This window comes from Octodon degus, unplaced genomic scaffold (genome assembly GCF_000260255.1).
Source record: "Octodon degus isolate 3935 unplaced genomic scaffold, OctDeg1.0 scaffold00049, whole genome shotgun sequence".
Classification (NCBI taxonomy): domain Eukaryota; kingdom Metazoa; phylum Chordata; class Mammalia; order Rodentia; family Octodontidae; genus Octodon; species Octodon degus.
The window spans coordinates 3232951-3244323 of NW_004524625.1; the positions used below are offsets into that span (position 1 = coordinate 3232951).

At 56.3% G+C, this 11373-nt stretch overlaps 1 protein-coding gene across 4 annotated transcripts in view; it reads left to right on the plus strand.

Moving 5' to 3' along the window:
- The first annotated feature begins 432 nt into the window (after positions 1–432).
- Positions 433–11373, plus strand: part of Capn5 (calpain 5) — a 54855-nt gene continuing 43914 nt past the window's right edge. The window contains exons 1-2 of one of the 4 annotated variants that reach the window (XM_023716654.1): positions 433–555; positions 1965–2024. Coding sequence is in view for 2 of the 4 variants with exons in the window: in XM_023716650.1 (XP_023572418.1) it covers positions 870–942; positions 1965–2024 (133 nt within the window). In the remaining 2 variants the exon portion in view is untranslated. Of the gene's footprint in view, positions 556–826; positions 943–1964; positions 2025–11373 lie in introns of those variants that run through there. The other 3 variants (XM_023716650.1, XM_004632526.3, XM_023716651.1) reach the window with 3 other exon arrangements.

The following is an 11373-nucleotide window of genomic DNA, read 5'->3' on the forward strand; positions in this document are numbered from 1 at the left end:
GGGTCCGGTGCCCTCTCTGCCGTCGTCACGCGTGGCACAGCCGGGCGCTTGGGACAAGTAGGGAGGCCAGCCCCCACCCCCCCCCGCCCAACGCCCTCTCTTAGTCTCGCAGTGGCCCGAGGTCCTCCACCCTAGCTTTAGGCGTGCACACTCCCTCCATGAGGTCCCTCTGTGCGCGGCCACCCTGCCTCGGTGCACAGGGACTCCCGGCCCAAATGCATCCCAGAGACACCTTGAGGTCTCGCGGATCCAGTCCTGCGCCGCGAGTCAGACCGCCGAGAGTTCGGGGAGGGGGCGTGGGGGGTCGGGTGGATAGAAGGGGCCCCACGGCCACCCCGGCGGCCCACAAGGCACCGCCCAACGCGCATGCGCGCAGCCCGCCCGCTGGAGACCACGCCCCGGCTGCCAGGCGAGGCTGGGGCGGGGCGGGCTCTGAGCGCCGCGATCCGAGTGCTGGGTCGCTCGTGGCTAGGCTGCACTCCAGCCGGAGGGAGGTGCAGCTCTCCCCGGGTCGCACTTCCTGAGTCCAGGAGCTGTCCCGGGTGGGCGCGGCAGGTAGGAGGCGCTGCGCCTGGGGAGGCGTGTGAGGGCGCGCGTGCTCGTTTTCCGGGTCCGGGTGTCCAGGGTGCGCGGGGTCCACTGGGGGACCTGAGCATCGGTCTTGTCGTGGGCTCAGCCCCACCGTCTCGCTCTGCCCACGGCGAAGGGTCTTTTCCACCTCCCGGGGGTGGGGGTTCCCTGGCTCCCTCTTGGCATCTGGACCGCTTTTCCTCCTCTTCCTCGTAATCCCCCTTCTTGTTACCCCTTGACCCACTCGTCCCCTTGCCGCTCCAGGGGGCCACTGCCTACACCCCGCTTGGGGATGGGCCATGGCCAAGGCCTCGGCTGTCTGCTTCGCCCTCCTCCCCACGCTGAATGGGCCCCTCTCCTCTGCAAGCGCGGGTGTGTGGTATTGGGGGTGGGAGGGGGCAGGATCTGGCAGAGCGGGGTTCTACGCTCTGCCTCTCCGGGCCCTCACCTGCACCCCTCGAACTTGAGGGTTTCAGAGGTAAAGGAGAGCAGATCACTGGCAGGTGCCATTTCCCCGGCCACGCATAGTGTGGTGCAGGATTCAGCCCCAGACCCCTCGAAGACAGTGGGTCACTGTGGGGAGTGTGTGAGCCTCCTTCCCTGGACTTCGGAGCCAGAACCGGAACCCTTCCTGGGCCAGCCCTGGAAAGACGTGCTCAGGACCTCCGGGGGGGTCCACTGACCGGCAAGGTGCCCTAGTACTTGGGTTGGTCCTTGATCCTCACCCAGGTTCCTGGGGTAGGGTGGCCCCAGCTGCTGCTGCCCCCTGCCAAGCCCGAGTTGGGTGCTAGCCCAGGGTCTGCCCTGAGGAGCCTCTCTTTGGAGGGAGCCCCTGGTGGGACAACAGCTAAGGCATACCTGGCAGCCCTAGAGAATTAGGCAGGAGCCCATCCTTGCTTGGGAACTGGGGCCAGACCACTTGTCATCAGAGCTGGGTTTGGGAGTTCACCAAAGGATGGGACATTGCTGGCTGGAGGTGTGAGCGGAGGGACAACTGGGCGAGTAGAGATCACACAGGCAGGTGTGTGTCTGAAAGGGCCGTTTTTGGCTGTGGTTGTGGTGATGGGGTTAAGGCCACTGTCCAGAGTAGGAGGCCTCAGCAGGGACAGGCTCCTGTCCTCTTCTTTCCTCTCTGCATCCCTTCCAGGCTGAGGTTTGGCAGGGGAGGAGAGGACCTGGTAGAGAGGTCCATGGGTGCACAGGGCCCCAGTGTTGGGGAAGGATGGGGGGTGCTGTCTGACATGGGAACCACCACTTGGGGTGTTCAGATCCAAGGGAATTTGAGGAGGGCAGAGTTGGACCCAATGTTGTAAAAGGTCTGGGATGTGGGGGAGTCAGTGACTGCTCTAAGGCAAGTACGTCTCTGGCTGCATCTGCCTCTGCTTTCTTTGCAGGTTCTCAGCATAGCCCTGAACACTTGTCCCAAGACAGGAGACCCCTGGACCTCCTGGCAGGTATAGGGAGGTGCACTCCACCATCCTCCTACCTGCAAGACCTGCCTTCTGTCTCCCTGAGCCCTTCCCTGCTCCTCCTGCCCACCTGTGACCTTGAGACTGAGGGCCTCCCCTGCGTGTGCAGGTTCTGGGGGTGACTGGATGTACTGCACTAGTGCTTGGTGTTTGCTAGCCATTATCATGAATAGGAATTGACAATCAGCCTCACATTGGCCCCTCACAGAGGAGAGGGCCAAGGAAGGAGGGGCTTAGTTTAGGACAAGAGACAAGGTAAGTGTGTCTCCCCCTGTGAAGTAGGAGACCCTTTGGCTTTATGGGTGAGGAGAGCTGCTGATCTCTGCAGGCCCACACCCCAAGTGGTCTTTCTCTGCCTGACCAAGTTGAAGACCTCCTACTGCCTGGGGAGAGGCAGTGTGGGACAGCTGGGCACCCCGGAGTGTGTCATGTGAATGCCTCCTTGAACTTGGTGGCAAACTCAAGACCCAGCCGTAGAGGCTAGGTTGCATGGCCCCTTCCCATGGAGCCCTGTAGCCTGGGCAGCAGTGATGGTCTCTCTGCATGGCAGTCTGTCTGCAGCGGGCCTTGTTACCTCGGCCCCGGCCCGGTCTCTGTTCCCATTTATCTAAGCTTTCTGGGCTGGTGAGATGGCTCAGTGGTCTAAAGCACCTACTTAGAACAAGCTTAACAAAGCACAGGGACCGCGGTTCAATCCCCCAGCACCACATGCCAGCCAGCCCCGCCCCCTGGTGGGCTGAGCTGGACACACACACACACACACACACACACACACACACATAAATAAAATAAAATAAATAATTAAAAAAAAAAACTTTGAAAAGATAAGCTTTCTGAGTGCTTTTGGAGCCCCTCCTAGCCACCTTCAAATCCACCAAACCCCTCTTCTGCCTCTTTATCCCTGTGTGTGTCCTTGGCAGGACATTCCTTGGCACAACTAGGCCCCTAGGCTTGGCCTTCAAGGCCCGCACTCTCGCACCCTCTCCTGGCCTGCTGCAGATGCTGCCTTGGGGTTGCCTCACTCCATTCAGGGCAGCTCCTGACTTCCCTAGGGCCTCGGCCTTGCCGTTCCTTGTTTGCCGAAGGCAAAATGGACCAAGTGCCTTTGGAGCTCAAATCTAGGATGTCTAACAAAGCCAGCTCTCAGGCCTGGCTGTGGAAGTTGCAGACCATGTGAATGCTGGCCTGGAATGGCTGTTTCCACTCCCCATTTCACTGTTCAGACATTTTAGTGACCCCAGCTTTCCCAGGGCGGAGGACATGACATACCAGTGACTGAAGTTAAGGGAGTCTGTGGGTATGGTCCGGACATATGGTCAGCTGTGGGCTAAGGGGCCTGTGGCCAGGGCAGACCAAAGCCTGCCTGGTGGCCCAGGGATGGTGGACAGGGCCAAAACTCTGCTGGCCTGATGGCCCTGTCCCTGCTCAGCCAGTCCCCATGTGGTGACTCCCACTGCTGGATAACATCTGCCAATTAGGGGAGGTGGGATAGCAGTAAGACATGGAGTTCAGGGTGGCTTCCCTGAGTGGGAGGGGTAGGGCTGCTTCATCCGCTACCCACTGCTCTTTAAGAACAGTATTTTGAGCCAGGCTCCTGCACCCCTACACTCAGGAGGCTGAAACGGGAGGATCAGGAGTTTGACAGAGTTTTTTGAGACCCTGTCTCAAAAAAGCAAAGAACAGTATTTCTTGCTTTTTGCTGCTGTAACCAGACACTGAAAAGGTACTACTTTAGAACACCACAGGTTAGTTCTCTCAGAGTTTTTGATGTCAGGAGCCTGATACAATCTTCTGGGGCTGAAACCTAGGCTGGCTTTTTTTTTTTTTTTTTTTTAACATTTATTGTGTGTGTGTGTGTGTGTGTGTGTGTGTGGCCAGCTCAGCCCACCAGGGGGCGCGGCTGGCTGGCATGTGGTGCTGGGGGATTGAACCGCGGTCCCTGTGCTTTGCCAAGCTTGTTCCAAGTAGGTGCTTTAGACCACTGAGCCATCTCTCCAGCCCCAAGGCTGGTTTCTTTTAGAGGCCCCAGGATACATCAATTCCATCTCTTCTGGCTGCTGGCCCTCTGTGGCCACTTCACCCTACTCTGCTGCCTTCCGCACTGCTTTCTTCTCTTCCTTGCACAAATTCCCTCTGCTGCCCCCACCTTGGGAACTGAGCCCAGGGCCTCATTAAGCATAGACCACCCTGCAACTGAGACAGACAACAGATACCATGCACATACACATTCTCCTCCTGCCTCCCTTTTTTTTTTTTTTTTTGGTGTGGTATTGGGAATCGAACTCAGGACCTTGGGCTTGTCAGGCAGGCACTTAAGCCCCTGAGCTATCTCCCTGGCCCTTCTCTCCCTCTTATAATGTGCTTATGATTACATTTAGGGCTCATTCAGATAAGCCAGGATAATCTCCCATTTTATGACCCTTAATCACTTCTGCAAGCCCCTTCTGTCACGTAAGGCAATAGTCACAGGCTCTGGAGATTGGGCTGTGGGTATCTTGGGGACCATTCCTCAGCCCTACACAGGCACCACGGAGTGTCATTTTAAGCAGCATGCCTGGTCCACCATCCCTGCTCCAGTCCTGGAGGCCCACAGCTGCTGGCCTCCTGAGACACGGTCCTGGCTCTGTGTGAGGTTACTCTCAGCTGCTAGGTATATCTTCTCCTCCTGGCTCCAGCAGGCTTGCAGGCAGGGCCTGGGGCCCAGTGGAGCCATGGTGGCCAGAGCTCAGGGATGTGCAGGAGAAGGGGTGTGCTGGACGGTGGCCATAGGCTGCAGGTGATTGGGTCCCAACCTGCACCCACAGCACGCTAGGGCTTTCAGGTGGAATATGACTCATTTAGACATTCCTTCAGGGATGGCCATGCCAAGCAGGGACGCTGGGTCCTCACATCACCTGATGAGACACAGAAAGAGTGCCAGGGTTCACGGGAGGCCGAATCCTGTGAGAGCAGTGGGCAGGGGAGGGAAGTGAGCGGCCAGGTAGGGCCAGTGGAGGGAAAGACCTTCGCTTCACAGATGAGAAGCCTAAGGCCAGAGAAACTGACTGCCTTGTCCTTCCCTGGGCCATCTGAGGATGGGTGTGTGGACAGGACAGGCTGTGTCTGAGCCAACCATTCTGGCCCCCCACCTAGGAGAGGGAGGGGGTATTGACCATCAGAGGTTCGGTGAGCAGGAACAGGACATGGCCCAGAGCAGTGAGGGACCCAGGAGTGCTACCTCGCACCCCGAGACAGGTCTGCCATCCAGGAGATGGCCCATCCCAGTGAGGGACCTCCACCAGCCCCAGATGGCTGAGGCCTGCACACTGTAGTCCACCCCTGCGTGGGTCGCTGTCAGGCCCTGCATCTCAGGCTTTTGCTGCAGCCTGGTTTCACTTCCTGTATCAGTTGGCCCTAGGCCTCCTTTCATTTTAAGTTTCTTAAGAATGGTCACAGGTTGGACTGGCGAGATAACTCAGCAGACTAAGTGCCTGCTTAGGCAAGTGCAGGGGCTGGGGTTCCATCCCCAGCACCACCCAACCCCACCCCCAGGCATGCTGAGCTGGCCACCAGGTCTGGGCATGGTGGTGCAGGCCTGTAATCCCCGTGCTGGGGAGGCTGAAAACAGGGGGAGGATCACTATGAGTGCCAGCTGTGTAGTGGGACCTTCTATCAAATACATAAACAACAACTAAAAAGAATTGTCACCTGCTGGCACACCCTCAACCAAGATCTTCGCCTGGCTTTCAGGCCCACCAGTACCCGGCCTGTGGCAGTAGTTCTGTGAGAGCCCCTTTTTCCCCTCCTTTCTTCGCTGTACCCTATCCTCCAACCTGGCCTAAATGGTGTCTTCTCCCCAAAAATTCCCATTTTGATCTCTCAAATGGAAGTCCACCCTGTGGGGCCTGCTCAAATGCTACTGCATGTAGCCTTCCTGGTGTTGTCTAAATGGCTCCCTCACTCTTAGAGTAGATCCTCCGCCTTTGTGGGGTCCACAGCAAGAGCCTGCCTGGCTCCTCACTGCCCTTAGCCAGGCACAGGGCCGGGCCGGGTGCAAGGCATGGGAGGAAGACACTGGCAGGAACCCCAGGGGCTGGTGAGGGCATCTCTGTCCTGGCCTAAGGAAGGCGTGATGGGCCAGGCATGGGCTGCTTTGATGTGGGACAAGCTTCTGCCTCTGTCCTAAATGTTCCTCCAGCCTCTGGGCCTCTGTCCCCCATCTGTACAGTAAGAACAGCACAGCTCACTTCTAAGGTTGTGAAGGAGCTTAAGCTGAGGGTAGGGACCTCAGCTTTCTGGTCTGAGAAATGGGTACCAAGGCTCATCAGGCTTCACAGTCTCGGAGGCAGGTGTGCTAGGGGCACAGACTGCCCCCACAGGAAGAGGAGTGTCTCCCTCGGCACCATTTCATGGCGAGTCTCAGGCCAGAGAAAGCAGGGCTTGCCGTGGGTCACACAGCACAGAGAAGTGGCTTCTGTGACCTGATCGAGTCCTTTTGTTAGGTGGTGTCCCCTGCCAGGGAGTGAGTGGTACTGTGCCAGGGCCCTGGCCATCACATCCCACCCTAGGAGGAGGGGGCTCAGCTGTGTCTGCCCTTCACCCTATGCCTTTTTGCAGGATGTGGCCTGGGCTGGGAGCGCCCCAGGAGGGTGGCCCACTTCCTGGGCTTCCTTAAGATGTAAATCATCAAGTACCGCAGCCAGGCCAAGCTGGTCACCCGGATAAACCTAGGCAGGAAGCCCTTACTTTGGCGCCTGGCTCCTTCCTGATCCTGCTGAGTCCCACTGAAACCCCTGAGCTGGGATCCCTTCCTGGGGGCTCCGCCTCTGACAGATGCCGTGGGGCCCAGTGTCAAGCCCCAGATGAGAAGCAGCTGTGGGGTCAGCCAGGGCCATACAGAGCCAGACAGGCTGGCCCGTTTCTCTTGCGGGGGACACATGCACGTGTGTGGGCATGCACACACCCACACCCACAGATGCACGTGTATACACACACACACACACTGCTCCAGAGGGCCCTCCACCCCACAGGACCCACTGGAGACCTGGCTGTGGTCAGGCTCAGTCTTCCAGCCCCAGTGCTGGCTAATAGGGATCCGCTTGGTTGGATTTGTGTGTCAGGAAAACCACTGGCAGCTGGGAGGAAAATGGATTGGACACAGTCAGAAGTGATAAGGAGAGGGAGGGGGAGAAAGACAGGATTTCCCAGCACTGGTGCCAGCCTGCCTGGTGCTGGCTGGAGTGATTCATGGGGCAGGAACCCGGGAGCCTGGAGTCCCCAGTGGCCAAGGAGCGCAGGCCTGAGTGGGCTTCTCAAGCCCAGCTCTCCCTCCCCATCTGGCCTTTAGCTTCTCAGTGCAGGCGTGTGGGGTGTGAAGTCCCCAGAGGTAGAATATACCCTCCTCAGAACAGACGCCCATGAGGAGTCTCATTAAAGTGGTAGCCCGTGGGGCTGATGGAGAATGGCAGTAGGATACAGGGTGATGGGCAATAAACCCCTTCACGGAAGCAAAAATACAAATGGCCTTCAGCCCACCACTTGGAGCCTGGCCTTTGCAGCCCCCTCCCGGCATCTGGTTTTCCCTGGCTTGGGTCACCACGTGGTTCCTTGGTCTCTGGGAGGCACCCTGGCCCCTGCCTGGCTGCCCCAGCCCTGCCATCCTCCCGTTGCTTCCCACTCTGTTTGGTTGGCTGCCCCCACGAGTCTGTCTGTGGCACCAGCGTTCTCCCCACCCAGATCCCTACCCCACTCCTGGAGATGCAGAGCGAGGGGTGTTCACCTATGGGGGCCTTGATTGCCAGCCTGTGGGTGTGGGGCAGTGTTGGCTCCTTTGGCTGGCACTAGACACTGCCCTCCTGCCAGGCTTGGCACAGTGGTTGCAGGGAGGGGCACAAAGGGCCTGCAGGCACTGCTGCTCCCTCTCACCTGCCACCTGAGGGCTCGCAGCACTGGGTTTGCCTCCCCCAGAGCCCTGCTGCCCTCTGTCAGGGTGTGAGCTGCTGGGTGAAGCTCTGTGGCCCTCCTTCTGGCCCTTCTGCCCGAGTCTTGTCTCTCCCTTGCCACCACGTGGCAGTCTTCTAATCTGTTTTACAGAATGGCTGAGCCTGGGTGATTTGTAGGAAAGCACAGGTTTATTTTCCCTCATGGTTCTGGACACCAGAAAGTCCAAAACTGGGTGGCCACTTTGGGTGTAGTCCTTGTGCAGCATCAAGGGGTGAAAGGGAGACAGACCTGTGAAATCAAGAAAAGGGGCCAAACACCCCTGTTAGGTGGCGCAGCTCCCAATCAAGGCGCTCCCTCACTCATACACTTGGGAGGGCTCCCTTCCATGACGCCTCCCGATAGATTTCTAGCCCCACTCTGGCCACGTGGAGGAAGGAAGCCTCAGCCTGAGGTTTCTTTGGAGGATGCAGTGGAGAGCAACCAGCCTTCAAGCAGTGATAGAAAGCCAGCTGGATCTGCAGAAGGCAGCTGCAGCTGCCCCTCTCTGCTCAGTGCCTGCCTCTGCAGCCGTCACCCCAGGACAAAGCCAGGTCCCTGTGCTGGGCATGCAGGGACCTCCTGCTGGGTCTCGCTGGGCATGCCAGGACTTTTGCCCCACCCCTCGCCTCTCTGTGAGTCTGTTTAGCTCCTTCCTCTGGACACTGTGCCTGCTCTGTCATGACTGGAGGCTGGTGGGTACCCGCTCCCTAGCTGCAGAAGGAACTTGGAAATCTGTGCTCTGTTGGGTGGGGCAGAAGGATACCATCCACTGGACCTTTTCATGGCCCTGAGAACTCTGAATGCCTTGAGTGTCCAGGAGATGGAGATCGGAGAGGGCCACACAGCCTGGACCTAGGGAGGCCAGGCAGGGCCAGTGCTCTAGTCATTCTGGTGCCCTGTTGCTCGGCCTCCAGCTCGTTTCACCCAAGCATGCAGTGACCAACAGGACAGGGCCACAGCTGGAAAGAGCCCCAGGCTGGGAAGGCCTGGGTCAAGGGAGTCAGCCTTCTTCCCAGGATAACTGCTGGCTTCTTGTTGTCTTTGAAAGCTTTATTTATTTATTTTTATTTATTTATTTATTTTTGTATTTAGTACAGGGTCTAACTATGTAGATTGGACTCATAGTGACCTCCTGTTTTCAGCCTCCCGAGCACTGGGATTACAGTCTTGATCAACATCTCAGTGTACCCTGGGGGCGGGGCCGGCACAGCGTGCCAGGGATCGAACTCCTGGCGGCTGCACTCTGCCTAAGTAGGCCCTTTATTCTGCTGAGCTATCTGGTTGGCCCTTGAAGCCTTTATTGAAGCATAAGTGATCTACAGCAAGGCACATACATCTTGGGCCTACAAGATAGTTCATCAGACTAAGCGCCTGCTTAGGCAAGTGTAGGGACCAGGGTTCAATCCCCAGTACCACGTGCTGTGCCAGCCCTACTCCTGAACATGCTGAGCTGGCCACAGAGTCCAGGTGTGGTGGTGCAGGCTTGTAATCCCAGCGCTGGGGAGGCTGAGACAGGAGGATCACTGAAGTCCAAGCTGCAGAGGACTTCATAGGAGTCTGAGACCCTTTACCAAATACATTAAAAAAAAAAAAAATGCATACATCCTAAGTGCAGAGATCAGGGAATTTCCAAGTGACTGAACCCCAAGAAGCAACACCCACAGGAGGAATGGTTTTACCAGAGCTCACGAGGCCCCTGTGCTCCTCCAGCCTCTCCCCGAAGCGCTGCTACACTTTGGTTCTGGAACTTCCCTAAAGGCCAATGTGTTTAGTGCCGGGGAACTTCTGGCCCCTTTAGGAGAGGGGCCTGGTGGGACGGCTTCGGGTCGTTGATGCCTAGTGCTCAGAGGGGAGTTTGAGGCCCTGTCTCTCCTCTAGGCCGCAACAAGGCTGGTGGCTTTCTGTAGCTTAGGTCTCTCACCGTGGTCATCCGGCAGCCCCCCTGAGGTTTCAAAGCAAGATAATCAGCCCATCAGGCACCACTAGAAGCTGCAAAACTGGCCTAAGAAACCTTTTTAGAAGTTGATTTTTCTTAGGTGTTGGTTAACAGAAAGCCAGTTAACACAGTTCTTGTCATTCTGTTTTCTAGTCACTGTAGGTAAGTTATTGTCTGCTTTCCCTTTTGTAATTTTTTTTTTTTTTTTTTTAACTGACAAATGAAAGTAGTGGGCCGGCCAAATAGCTCAGCAGATTAAAGCACCTGCAAGCAGGCACAGGGCCGGAGGTTCCGTCTGTGCTGGCCCCGCCCCCAGGGCCTGCTGGGATGGCAATTGAGACTGGGCGTGGTGGCACAGGCCTGTAATCCCAGCTCTTGGGAGGCTGTAAGCAGGCAGATCACTATGAATCTGATCTAGTATTGAGACCCTGAACACCCTGTAGACCCTTCCCTAAAATACAAAAAAAAAAAAAAAATTGTATATATGCATCATGTACGATGTGTTTTTTTTTTTTTTTTTTTGGTGGCCAGCTCAGCCCACCCTGGGGACAGGGCTGCCCCGGCATGTGGTGCCAGGGATTGAACTGCGATCCCTGTCACTTGCCTAAGCAGGTGCTTTATTATTTATTTATTTATTTTGTGCAGAACCAGGGATTGAACTCAGGCCCTTGTGTTTGCCAGGGAAGTGCTTATTCCACTGAGCCATCTCCCCTAGCCCATGATGTGCTATTTTGAAGTAAGTGCACAATGTGACAGTCAAATCAAGCTAAGTAGCATTCACATTTCTTCACTTACCTTTTATTTTTTGTTAAAAAATTTTGGTGCTAGCGATGTAGACGAGCACATTTTAAGTAAGGGCTCCACCCTGGAGGTTCATCCTAAGCCTTGACTTTCCCCCCACTTCTCTTAGCAGTCCTGAAGAATACAACACAAGCTGGGTTTTGTGCATAACTTTAACGCTAGCTGTGCGGAAGGCTGAGGCAGGCGATTGCAAGCTTTAAGCATAGTCTGGGCAAACTAGTGAGACACTGTCTCAGCACCAAAACACTAATAGGTTGGGGTGAAGCTCAGTGTTAGAGTGCCCTGGATTCAAGTCCCTGTGCTGCACAAACAAACAAACATTGTTATTAGTTCTACAGCAGATCCCCTGAATTAGGCTTCTGACATTTTGTATCCTTCACCCGCCTCTCACAGCCTTCCCTGGACCCTCCTGCTCCTGGCAGCCACCGTTCTGCTTTCTGCTGTCTGCATGGGGCCCACCATTTTAGATCTTGCCTCCCGAGTCTTTTGCGCCTGGCTTATGTCATTTAAAATATGATGTCCTCCAGGATCATTCATGCCGCTGATCATGTTCTATTTTTAATTTTTTTGTGGAGCCTTCATACTGCTCTATGTTCTGGCTGTAGTGCTTTTTTTGGTTGTGGTGGTGGTTGTGGT